This window comes from Oncorhynchus clarkii, chromosome 16, assembly GCF_045791955.1.
Source record: "Oncorhynchus clarkii lewisi isolate Uvic-CL-2024 chromosome 16, UVic_Ocla_1.0, whole genome shotgun sequence".
Taxonomy (NCBI): Eukaryota; Metazoa; Chordata; class Actinopteri; order Salmoniformes; family Salmonidae; genus Oncorhynchus; species Oncorhynchus clarkii.
In genome coordinates, this window is record NC_092162.1 from 40,790,136 (window position 1) to 40,803,858 (window position 13,723).

At 41.6% G+C, this 13,723-nt stretch overlaps 1 protein-coding gene across 1 annotated transcript in view; it reads right to left on the reverse strand.

Moving 5' to 3' along the window:
• Window positions 1-1,889: 1,889 nt before the first annotated feature.
• Window positions 1,890-13,723, reverse strand: part of LOC139368467 (adenosine deaminase-like) — a 33,234-nt gene continuing 21,400 nt past the window's right edge. The window contains exons 4-11 of the mRNA XM_071107388.1: window positions 13,142-13,285; window positions 12,747-12,862; window positions 11,614-11,738; window positions 10,176-10,247; window positions 4,350-4,451; window positions 3,375-3,442; window positions 3,071-3,200; window positions 1,890-2,914 (exon numbers count right to left, since the gene is read on the reverse strand). Coding sequence (XP_070963489.1) covers window positions 2,804-2,914; window positions 3,071-3,200; window positions 3,375-3,442; window positions 4,350-4,451; window positions 10,176-10,247; window positions 11,614-11,738; window positions 12,747-12,862; window positions 13,142-13,285 — 868 coding nt within the window. The 3' untranslated portion in view covers window positions 1,890-2,803. The remainder of the gene's footprint in view (window positions 2,915-3,070; window positions 3,201-3,374; window positions 3,443-4,349; window positions 4,452-10,175; window positions 10,248-11,613; window positions 11,739-12,746; window positions 12,863-13,141; window positions 13,286-13,723) is intronic.

Below are 13,723 nucleotides of genomic sequence, written 5' to 3' on the forward strand. Positions count from 1 at the left end.
CACTTACAGCTGACCGAGGCAGCTCTAGCAGGGCAGAAATTTGACAAACTGACTTGATGGGAAGGTTGCATCCTATGACGGTGCCATGTTGAAAGTCACTGAGCTCTTCAGTAAGGCCATTCTATTGCCAATGTTTGAGCAGTGAGATTACATGGCTGTGTGCTCGATTTTATATATCTTTCAGCAACTGGTGTGGCTGAAATAGCCGAATCCACTCATTTGAAGGGGTCTCCACATCTCTCTTAAATTGACAGATTTTTATGGGGACTTTTGTATTATGCTAATTATACTGAACAAAAATATAAACAACAATTGAAGACTTTAATAAGTTAGTTCATATAAGGAAATCAGCCAATTTAAGTTGTCATTAGGCCCTAAACTATGGATTTCACATGACTGGGAATACAGAAATGCATTTGTTTTTGAGATACCTTTAAAATAAATGGTAGGGGCGTGGATCAGAAAACCAGTCAGTATCTGGTGTGACCACCATTTTCCTCATGCAGCGCAACACATCTCATTCACATAGAGTTGATCAGGCTGTAGGTTGTGACTTGTGGAATGTTGTCCCACTCTTCAATGGCTGTGCAAAGTTGCTTGATATTGGAGGGAGCTGGAACACGCTGTCGTACACGTCGATCCACAGCATCCCAAACATGCCCCATGGGTGAAATGTCTGGGGGGTATGCAGGCCATGAAAAAAACAGGGACACAAGGAATTGTGTACAGATCCTTGCGCCATGGGGCAGTACATTATAATGCTGAAACATGAGGTGATGCCAGTAGATGAATTGTACGACAATGGGCCCCCGTGTCTCATCATGGTATCTCTGTGCATTCCCATTGTCCTTGATAAAATGCAATGGTGTTCATTGTCTGTAGCTTATGCCTGCCCATACCATAACCCCACCTCCACCATGGGGCACTTTGTTCACAAAGTTGACATCAGCAAACCACTTGCCCACACAACGCCATACGCTTTGTCTGAGGTTGTGAGGCTGGTTGGACGTACTGCCAAGTTCTCTAAAACAACGTTCGGAGCAGTTTATCGAAGGGAAATGGAAATTCAATTATCTTGCAACCGCTCTGGTGGACATTCCTGCACTCTGCATTCCAATTGCACGCTCCCTCAAAATGCGAAAACAAAATTTGAGTGGCCTTTTATTGTCCCCAGCACAAGGTGCACCAGTGTTATGAGCATGCTCTTTAATCATCTTCTTGATATACCACACCTGTCAGATGGAGGGATTATCTTGGCAAAGGAAAAAGGCTCAGTAAGAGGGATGTAAACACATTTATGCACAGAATGAGAGAGATGTTTTAATTATGGAACATTTATGGGTTATTTTATATCAAATCACATTTATTTATATAGCCCTTCGTACATCACCTGATATCTCAAAGTGCTGTACAGAAATCAGCATGGGAACAACACTTTACATGTTGCGTTTATATTTTTGTTTAGTGTATATTTAGGGTGTTCCACTCTTCTTTTTTTAAACAATGGCGTTAGCCCCTTCAAAGAAACACATGACTGGTGGAAGTTTAATATTTGCACTCATAATTATGACCATAAACAGCTTTGTGTGCATTGGAATGTTTACAGCCAATGTTTACATTTCGGCCAATAGGAAGGAGCACCTGAACTTCCATTTACAGTAAGTCTTTATTCGATAAAGGAGAAGAAGCACGTTTTAGTGAAGTGTTACTCACCAGGAAGCTCTCTAAGTGCCTGGGTCCTGCTGATTCTCCATGTGTGCATTTCCAGTAAGAGATTCAATACGGAGGTTGCCTTGAAATGTGGTTTTACATTTGAACTACATTGTGTATAGTGCGGTGATGTCCATCTTGTAGTTTTATTCTGATACGTTTCAAGAATGAAAATACCATTTGATGCAAAAGTGTTTAATTGTAGACATTGCTCGTATTTTAACGTCATTGTCCTCCACAGAAGAGATGTATAATACATTGAATTACTTTCAAATTAGTAAAAATGCAAAAATATATCAAATGTGTTACGCTATAAAATCAGAGAAAAACATATTACACAAGTTATTCTTAAAATTATAAAACCACTTTAGTAGGCCGTCTTACAATGAGATGGCTAGTAGATAGTTCGCCACCTAGTGGTCAACTATAACTACAACAACATTAAATGTTTAGAAAATATTTGGTATAGAGCTGGGTGCATCCCCACATTTAAAAAAAAAAGTAAGTTGTGGGCATGGTGATTCAAACGGTCTATTGGCCTATCTCACTTGATCTAGGCACAACTCATATATAGTACACAATAGCTTTCCTTTACCACCAGTAGATGAAAAGTACTTACCTTTAAGCATAAATGGATAGTACATATCTATTACATTCAATTAATGATATATGATATATACCGGATGCAAAAAGTACTTTGAGAATTGACTGAGGCATATAAAGTGCTTGTTGTTTGATGAGGCAAGGTAAGTTGTTAGTTTCACTTTGAGAAAGACCAAACAGATTGTTGTACTGTTTACCATCAGGTTGAAATAAATCATTTAAGACCATCTTTATATCTCTGCACCAATTCCACAGTAGGCTAAACAACTGCTTTATCAGTGGGATCCACAGTTAGATGGAATACTAATTAACCGTTTTTTTTTCTCCATTGCAATGAGAGCGTTTAAGCTATGTACAGCAGTACAATTACACATTGCTAGTTCAATGTATGTACACATAGGAGCATAGACATTCCAGAGTGGAAGTAAGAGTTTAAAGTGGTTGGTTCCTGGTTTGTTGTGTTGCCATTTAAGCGGATCTGATCAGCGCTTCATTTCAAAAGACAAGTGTTCTTCACCATCCCATAGGCTTCATACAACTCGTTAACAAGATCCTTCTTCTCCTTCTCAGGCAAGAAGCTGGAGTTAGCCGAGTTTATGTTCTGGAAAACAAGGTGAGCGAGAGAGAAACATTCAACCATCCAAAGGTGAGTACTGTAGTATTTGACACACATGGTATTATCAACAGTGGTAGATAGTATTTCACGGTATTAAACCACAATGCCAAATTGGAATAAGAGTTCAAATTTGCTTAGTACCAGTCTCTTGAATTCCTCCTCAGTGAAACCCATGTACTCCTGGGCAGTGCTGTAGTCTAAGTGCAGGGTGGAGTTGAAAATCAAAGGGTCATCTGTGTTCAGGGAGTAGTTGGCCTTATCCTTCCTGAATCTACACACACACACACACACACACACACACACACACACGTCATTCCGAGGTGATGAAGTAAACCTTAACGAAAATGAAACAAGCTGAGCCTGTAACTGCAATCTTCATGAATTGGTGAAAACTTGATCCAAAGACGTATCATTCAAATAATATAGGGAGTGAAAGACAGTTTACGTGATGACAGGATGCTCGGTGAAGTCTGGATGACAGGCTCCAGTCAGTCTGCTGGATATGGGACACACCTGAAATCACACAGCATTCCTTCATGTACCTATAGTCGCCAACCTTTTCCAGAAGTGTGCCCTTGCACACTCCCACTCATTGGTTAAAAAAAAAAACAACATATGATTGGTGTAAGTTTCCACCATTGTTAAATCCATGCCAGAAAGTGTAGAAGTGCACACTTCAAAATAAGGAGTGGTGAATCAGGACGTAGTCAGATGTACGGCTAGCGGATGAGATGTGTGATGTCTCTCCGTGACCACCAGAGGTCCCTGTGCACTAGCTTGCCATACAGGCCTCCATGGCAGGATATACACAATTAGGAACATGACTGCTCTTTCCATGACAGACTGAGCAAGTGAATCCAGGTGAAAGCTATGATCCCTTATTGATGTCACTTGTTAATCCACTTCAATCAGTGTAGATGAGACAGTTTAAAGAAGGATGTTTAAGCCATGAGAAAATTGAGACATGAATTGTGTGTGTGTGTGTGCCATTCAGAGGGTGAATGGGCAAGACAAAATATTTAAGTGCCTTTGAACAGGGTATGGTAGTAAGTGTCAGGCGCACCGGTTTGAGTGTCAAGAACTGCAACCCTGCTGGGTTTGTCACGCTCAACAGTTTCCTGTGTGTATCAACAATGGCCCACCACCCAAAGGACACCTTGACAACTGTGGGAAGCATCAGAGTCAACATGGGCCAGCATACCTACGGAACACTTTCAACACCTTGTAGAGTCCACGCCCCGACGAATTGAGGCAAAAGGGGGTGCAACTCAATATTAAGGAAGGTGTTTCTAATGTTTTGTACACAGTGTGTATGGCTTGTTTTATGAGATAAAGTGAGTGATACATCATGTAATATACTGTGTCTACAAAGCTCAATGTGACTTTCATTACAGGTGAAAAGTAACGTGCACATTCTTACCTCAAAATGCATGTTCTGCTCCAGGAGCTGTTTGTACAACACTTGATCCTTCAGTGTGTTGTATCCATGTCCTACTCGCTCTGCTTTCAGGACCTCCACAGCCTGAAGAAGACATCAGATATGGGTCACCAAGCAGTTCAAAGGCATGGCAGAGAAATCACGTTAAAGATGTTTTGGGCTGGGGAGGGGTATTTCTCTCCCCGCTCTGCTCTCAAGGACATTTCTATCCGCTCATACGGGAGTAATAAAGACCTAGTGCCCAAATTGTGATTATTATATATTTTTTCTATCATTATTTTTCTATATTTATTTTTTTCATTGTGATATATCAATGGGTGCTGCAGAACCCTCAGCACCCCTACTTTCCGCGGCTATGCACAAAAAGGTAAAAATGTTTTCATTTACACGTTAACAGAACTACTGGCTGTTGGGTAAATCCATATGATTTAAACGAAACCTTCCTTCCAGACATGTTTGCCCATGGAAGAAGTGGTGAGAAAGGGACTTTTTGGACCTGAATTTCAAAACATAGAAGTGCCTAAAGTTGACCCAGTTTTGCATACCCCACCCTACTAGGAGACATCCATGTCTTCATCACTGGAAAAGATCAATGGTTGAGTTTGATACAGTGCCTTCAGAAAGGATTCAAACCCCTTGACTTGTTCCACATTTCGTTGTGTTACAGCCTAAAATTAAAATGGATTACATCGCGATTTTTTATTTGTTGTTTTTGATGTCATTGACCTACACACAAAACCCAATAATGTCCAAGTGAAATTATGTTTTTCAAAATTTTTACAAATGTATTTAAAATGAAAAGCTGAAATGTCTTGAGTCAATAAGTATTCAACCCCTTTGTTATGGCAAGCCTACAGTAAATAAGTTCAGGAGAGAAAATGTGCATGGACGCACTGTGTGCAATAATAGTGTTTAACATGATTTTTGAATGACAATCTCATCTCTGTACCCCACACACACAATTATCTGTAAGGTCCCTCAGACTAGCATTGCATTTAAAACATAGATTCAACCACAAAGACCAGGGAGGTTTTCCAATGCCTTACAAAAAAGGACACCTATTGGTAGATGGGAGGAAAAAAAAGCAGACAATGAATATTCCTTTGAGCATGGTGAAGTTATTAATTACACTTTGAATGGTTTATCAATACACCCAGTCACTACGAAGATACAGACGTCCTTCCTAACGCCGTTGTCGGAGAGGAAGTAAACCACTCAGGAATTTCACCATGAGGCCAATGGTGACTTTAAAACAGAGTTTAATGGCTGTGATAGGCGAACAATGACGATGGATCAACAACATTACAGTTACTCCACAATACTAACATAATTGACAGAGTGAAAAGAAGGAAGCCTGTACAGAGTAATAAATATTCCAAAACATGCATCCTGTTTGCAACAAGGTATTCCTAATTATCCTGGCATCTGGGAGACAGCACCAAAGGCAGATGACAACAGGATGAACCCAAAGTGGCTTAAGGTGCCCCCAATCTATACGGGGGGGGTTGAACCAGATATGACTGAGAAATCTTGGTATGAGGTATATAAGGAACAGCATTGTCTGTAAAGGGTAGGCTCTCGACTCAACAGTCAAGGCTGTTGAGTCGACGGTTTCATTATTGCAATAATTAAATCAATATTGAATAAAGATGATTGAAGAAATGACAAAGTCTCTCTCACTTGATTAGAAAATTCCACCAGAATATTTGGCGACCCAGATGGGACATCTAACTCCATCTGCTGACTGTTCCTGAGGACCGGGTTTTAACCGTGCACGGGGCCTGCCTAGGATCTGAAGGAGGGTGTCAGGCGGGTGGTTACGGTGTTCCGAACAGAGACAGATAAATAGGCTGAGACTGATATTTCTTAGAAACATTTTTTTTTGAGAGAGAGAGAGAGAAAACCGAGTTCAGAGGGGACTGCCAACTGACGTTAACATCCAAATCTGTGTGTATCGGATGATGACTAGGATCAGTATGACCAATTAACAATGGCATCCAAACCTGTGGGAGCTGGTTATGATCCAAATCTGTGTGTACCGGATGTATAGCTAGAACCTTGGGGGGTCGAATGACGCCGGATGGAAACTAGACTTCCAAACTAGATTTCCTATGTGATAATATATTGATTCTGTGAAGATATGAAAAAAAAACATGAATGAGAAAAAAAAGTGTGATTAATCGATTAGTAATACTGGGAGTACATTGAGATGCAACTTAAACAACCCATATGTAGAAGTACGTACTGTAGTTTCAAGAGTGGTCTCTTTATGGATCATTTGTTAGAGATCAGGTTAAAGCATTATATGACTGTCTACAGGATCTGGGAGATAGTCTCAGAAAAAGACTGGCATATATTAAAACCCTGAGGAGAGAGGAGAGGAGCGGAAATAAATTCATAGAAGAGAGGGACACGAACAAAGCCATAAAAACACTAATAGAAGCGCATAAGCATTCTACCAATTCAGCCCTGCTGAAAGAAAATTCCAATCTTAGAGAATTCAGGGATGTAATTAGAGAATTCAGGGATGTAATTGTGAGTTGGCAGAAGAAGAATCATTAGCTCAATACACCAGTGTATTGATGTTAGAGTTCTATCAGCATAATCGCATTAGCTGTACTATTTGTGAAGTAATTTGAGTATGGACATTGTTAAATGGGGTACTTGGTAAATTCGCTCTGGCTATTGCTGGTTGAATATAGCCGGCATCAGTAAACGTTAGGGAAATAACGTAATTTAAATTATTGCCAGCAGCACAGTTAGTCACCAACGTTTCAAATAAACATGAAAAAAGCCTAACCAGCTCTGCTAGGTGAGTAGAATGGAGAGGGAAGATGTATTCTCTTGTTCGTGTCTGGAAGTAGCGTTAGCTAGCAAGCTAGCCAACATTAGCCAGTTAGCTTGGGTGTGAGGCAAGAAAAGTATTATATTTTGTGAGATGAGAAAGTTTGGATCAAACCTGCTCCTTAGCAGATTTTGGGGTTGAATAATCTTTGTTAGAATCAAGGAAAGTGGATATTACGTACCATATTAAAATTGGCAATATAAACTCAGCAAAAAAATAAATGTCCTCTCACTATCAACTGCGCTTATTTTCAGCAAACTTAACATGTGTAAATATTTGTATGAACATAACAAGATTCAACAACTGAGGCATAAACTGAACAAGTTCCACAGACATGTGACTAACATAAATGGAATAATGTGTCCCTGAACAAAGGGGGGTCAAAATCAAAAGTAACAGTCAGTATCTGGTGTGGCCACCAGCTGCATTAAGTACTGCTGTGCGTCTTCTCCTCATGGACTGTACCAGATTTGCCAGTTCTTGCTGTGAAATGTTACCCCACTTTTCACCAAGGCACCTGCCAGTTCCCGGACATTTCTGGGGGGGAATGGCCCTAGCCCTCACCCGCCGATCCAACAGGTCCCATACGTCCGGGCTCTTCGCTGGCCATGGCAGAACACTGACATTCCTGTCTTACAGGAAATCACACACAGAACAAGCAGTATGGCTGGTGGCATTGTCATGCTGGAGGGTCATGTCAGGATGAGCCTGCAGGAAGGGTACCACATGAGGGAGGAGGATGTCTTCCCTGTAACGGACAGCGTTGAGATTGCCTGCAATGACAACAAGCTCAGTCCGATGATGCTGTGACACACCGCCCCAGACCATGACGGACCCTCCACCTCCAAATCGATCCCTCTCCAGAGTACAGGCCTTCGTGTAACGCTTAATCCTTCAACAATAAACGCGAATCCGACATCACCCCTGGTGAGACAAAACCGCGACTCGTCAGTGAAGAGCACTTTTTGCCAGTCCTGTCTGGTCCAGCAACGGTGGGCTTGTGCCCATAGGCAACGTTGTTGCCGGTGATGTCTGGTGAGGGAGGACCTGCCTTACAACAGGCCTACAAGCCCTCAGTCCAGCTTCTCTCAGCCTATTGCGGACAGTCTGAGCACTGATGGAGGGATTGTGCATCCCTGGTGTAACTCGAGCAGTTGTTGTTGCCATCAAGTACCTGTCCCACAGGTGTGATGTTCGGGTGTACCGATCCTGTGCAGGTGTTGTTACACGTGGTCTGCCACTGCGAGGACGATCAGCTGTCCGTCCTGTCTCCCTGTAGCGCTGTCTTAGGCGTCTCACAATACGGACATTGCAATTTATTGCCCTGGCCACATTTGCAGTCCTCATCTTTCCTTGCAGCATGCCTAAGGCACGTTCACGCAGATGAGCAGGGACCCTGAGCATATTTCTTTTGGTGTTTTTCAGAGTCAGTAGAAAGGCCTCTTTAGTGTCCTAAGTTTTCATAACTGTGACCTTAATTGCCTACCGTCTGTACGCTGTTAGTGTCTTAACGACCGTTCCACAGGTGCATGTTCATTAACTGTTTACTGAGCAGCTCATGTTATAGACAGAAGCATGCTACAGGGCAGACCAATCCGAACTTCTCTCGGCAAGTCCAGCCCATCCATTATTTCAGACAATCATGGCTAGAGGGAAGGTTCCTGGCTTTTTCTGTGGCTAAACCAACTAGGCTCATAATTTTACAATTTTATTTTTATTTACAGATTGCATACAAGATTGTTATTAAGGCACATGAAAGTTAACATGTTCCACAAGGCATTTCTGCCCCCAAAAAACACATTTTCCTCAAATAAATAAATAAACTTGAAATGTCTCTCCTGTGCAGTAGTGACGTGCAACGTAAAGCCTAGCTTATTGAAACGGGTCACATTTTTGTAAAAACAGTTTTACCACCCTGTTTCTAAGCTTTTAAATACCCATAGACTTCCAATCCTTGCGCTAATGTTAGTTAGCATTGCCTCGCAAAACTACCTCCAACTCCCTTCATTCTGGACACAGAGACATACAAATGGTATCCACAAAATCATCTGACTCTGGGGAAGTAGATAAAGGGCCTCATTGCCAAAATTCCGAAGTAACCCTTTAAGAAAAAAAAAGTAACTTTCTGAGCACTTCTACGATGGGCAAATATGTATGGAAGGCTTCGTTCTAATCAAAAGGGGTGCTGTCAAAAAGGGATTGAATTCAAATGAGTTCACCCTATGCCTGGTAATATGCGGTCTTTGGTTGCAACATTTTAAAAGATGGCTTCCATAGAATGGAAGTCACATAGGCTAGCGAAGACTTTCCGGGAGACATGAAATTGGATAGTGTGCTGTGTGTACTTGTCACGTCCTGGTCTTAGTATTTTGTGTTTTCTTTATTATTTTGGTCAGGCCAGGGTGTGACATGGGTTATTTATGTGGTGTGTTTTGTCTAGGTTTTTTTTCATAGGTTATGGGATTGTGGTTAGTGGGGTTGTCTAGAAAAGTCTATGGTTGCCTGGAGTGGTTCTCAATCAGAGGCAGGTGTTTATCGTTGTCTCTGATTGGAAACCATATTTAGGCAGCCATATTCTTTGAGTGTTTCTTAGGTGATTGTTCCTGTCTCTGTTTGCACCAGATAGGGCTGTTTAGGTTTTTCACGTTTATTGTTTTTTATTGTTTGTTTTTCATCTTTATTAAAGATGTTTACTAATAACCACGCTGCAGTTTGGTCCTCCTCTCTTTCGACACAAGAAAACCTTAACAGTACTGAGTTGTTTCCATCTGAAATACATATTTAAGTTGTTATAAAAGGGGAGGGGATATGTTTTCACAACGCAATCACTTGTAACATAATAACGCTGCTGTGTGCTGAGCAGTAGAGGAAGTCTTGGGTCAAGCTGAACAGCCATTGGACATGTTATTTAAAATTGACATATTTAGTGTTCCCCAAAGACTATAGAGGAAAGGAAAGCTCACCTCTTTCACCACCGAGGCAGGGCCCACCTCTCCTGCATGGACTGTTCTATGGATCCCACATCTCGCTGCTTCCTGTCAACAAGGTCAATCAAGGTCAATGAAAAGCATCAACACCAAGTTAACCAGAGAACTATCTGGGTTTTACATTAGCAATGCAGTTAGTTCCCGACCTAAATACTTTTCATTGTCTTGAAACTATGTAATTATACATGGATGACCTACAGTCACAAGATTGTTCCAAGACCTCAGAGATTCCAAGAGCTTGTGCTGCTGTCACGAGTAGGGAGATATTTTTTATTTCTTTTTTTGCCAAGGGCTAGACTGAAAAGGACTATATCTCACCAACAACATTTGAGAAACATCAGATTTTGACAAACCCCAGCATCGCTTCTAAAAAAAACAAAAACATCTAGAGCTTGTTCAGTTATGTTAACAGTCTGTATTAGTGCAGTGCTCTCTTTTAATATTCTCTTAAGGCCAGTTGCCCAGATGCAGATGGAGCTTAGTCCTGGCCTAAAAGGCATCCTTATATTCAATGGAGATTCTCCATTGAAAGTGCCATTTAGTCCAGGACTAGGCTTAATTTGGCTCTGAGATACCAGCCCCTAGTATTTTGCACTGGCATGTCCAAATGTATCACTCCAGCCTCTGGTCAAACTTACCACAGTGTTCCCAGATATTGTCCTGAGGGAATGATTTAACGGTCTCGTATTCATTTACACCACAAACATGGAAAATAGATCTATGCAAAGCAGTACGAACGAAATGCGTGTTGAAACGACGTGTGTCGACTTTTGGTCGGCTTGTTATTACCACATTTATTACCGACTTATGGTATTTCTAAAGTTGGCCCAACTTTACCACAGCGCGAATATTTTTATTGCTGAAAGTCCTTTGTTATTCTTAAGAAAGTTTTTTGGTTTCAAGAAATGGCTCACAAGAATGATCTCGCCATCAAATGGGTCTCTAAAGTGACCGTCATGCCTCTATGTACTGAATGGGTTCTGCTACAGAGCAACTCCATTCATTATAATGACAAGAAAGGTGCAAGTAATTGGCCCGTTAGGAAATACATCAACCAATTGCAGGACTTAAATGTCTGCGGTTCTGCAACATCTGTTCTGCAACAATCAAATGTGAATCATTCTTAGTGTTTTCAGTACACCTTCGCTCTATGCTCCCACTCCTTTAAGTTTTGAGCAAGTTGGAGTTTGAGCTCTCACCTTTAAACCATAAAACCTAGCATGGTATGCTGCATGATAGTAGGACCGTGGTTAACCTCATATCCTGCATACGATGTGCATACGATGTGCTAAAGACAACTCTAGTCCTTTAGCATTTCCGTTAACCATGCATGCTTGCACGACAATGATAAAACAGTTGACTAGAGCACATACAGTGTGCATTGGATAGGAGGGGTTCAAAGTTAGGCAGTTACCTCATAGGCCATCCTGTGTCCTGGGAAGGCCTCACAGTTGAGTGACTCGTCTCCTGCCAGATCAATAGCCACCACTCCGTTCTTCTTATACTTCTTACACAACTCCACCACGTCCATGGACCAGCCTGTGCAACGCAACACACACGTTTATTAGCAGTAGCAACCCAGTAAGGTCAAACAGATGAGATTTTTTTTTTTAAACGTATAATGTTTGATTTCTGGGGATGTTTCTGAAATGTTTTCATGCTAGATTTATGACCTAATGGTTATCTAAATGGTCTGCTGCAGTCCACGAATGTGTAATATGCCAAGCATCTCAGTAAAAGCTAAAAGTAATAGTTGAAAAGGTCAAATTGTCCAGTTAAAAAATTTAAAAGCAGAATCAAAATCCCCAAAACTGACTACAGAGCACTGTTCACTGGAATGTCTGCCTAAAATAGCCACTGACATTTTGTTACATGTAATTACAAATACAGATACTATGCTCTGGTAAGTCAGAAAGTTACATCAATCCAAATGACTTAACTAATACCTGCAGCGTTTCCCAAACTCAACGGGTGCCCGTTTTGGTTTTAGCCCTAACACTACACAGCTAATTCAAGTAATAAACTAACCAGCAAGCTTTGGTCTTTTGAATCAGCTGTGTAGTGTTAGGGCCAAAACCAAAACGGGCACCCCTTGGGGTCCTGAGGACCGAGTTTGGGAAGCCCTGAAAGGGGATCTTTTGTATGGGAGACAATGCTAGCTCCATTCTGTACTGTAACATAGTAGATGAGACTTGCAATTGTTCATTCAGTGATACAATACACAAACAAGAGCCCCTTTTTTACTGTCTGCATTGGGTCAGCAAATGGTAATATCAGCTAAGGAGAAAAATAAATAAATGTGCACAGCATCACAACCATCGTCAAGTATAGATCAACACAGTTGAGTGGGGATGGAATGAAACGAGAGACAGTCGGAAAATAACCACAACAGGAAGTGTGGGAGGTGTTTTTAAATGTGAGATGTTTTGGCTTGCAACCTCCTACAGTGTGATAAGGATCACACACATTAACTACAGACAACGAGGAGGGGATGAGTCGTGCCAGACAGACAGGACAGGAGCATGAACAGGACAGTGAGGGCATTACTTGGCATGTGGCGCATGCAGCACAGAATGGACCTGGCTTTGATCTTGTACGCCTTCTCTCCCTCGGCCAGACCCTGGTTCACCAAGTGAACCACCTCATCCGGGCTCAGGTCACCTCTGGGAGAAGAGAGCGAGTGAAATCAAGACCGCGAGAATCCTTGAATGCATTTCTATGTTGAATGTTATACGTTTTGAGCTCTGAGGACAAGAACAGATACCTACAAATGACGTGAACAATACAAAACTTTGCCATTGGAGAGCACAAGGAACTCAAAGAAGTACTGTATTGCACATGTCCATATATTCAAGTGTGACAATCGCTAATGCGGTATGTTTCAAATTCACACTTTTCCGCCAGCTACCTTACCAACTCAGAAACATATCATATCCACTTACTCTTCTTGGTTCCATGGAATGGGTTCCACGTCAGTGTTAGCCAGCAAGTGTGGGCTGTATCTAACTTCAACGTAGATGACCCCTTCTTTGGCTTTGTCCTCCACAAACTCGTAAGCTATCCTCTTGATCGCCTCTCTGTCGCCACTGGAAAGGTAATACAAAATCAGTGGAAGGCCAAGAGAAACAACACAAATATTTACTCAACGATGGCAGGGAAAATGCTAATTGTTAGTCAGCAACAAAGGCCCTACATTGTTGGGGGATTTCCTCAAATTATGCTCATCCAGATACAAATACATTTTTAAAACAACTTGATTTAGGACACACATAAAACAAAGGAAATGTTCTAGGAACGGCCAACTATTCTTTCAGTCTTTTCCCTCTTTGCCTGCAGGGTTAGTAAAGGGTAGTTGTGTGTCTGAATGGCAGAAGGGTAATCTGATCGTACATCCTCAGCACACCACAGCAGGAGGACTATTACTGTCACAGAGTCAGAGCATAGCGAGCCGCTGAACCAACACTCCACGTGACCTCTGAACTGCACTTGAACTTACACTGAGCAATTAGCTGCTATTGCTAATA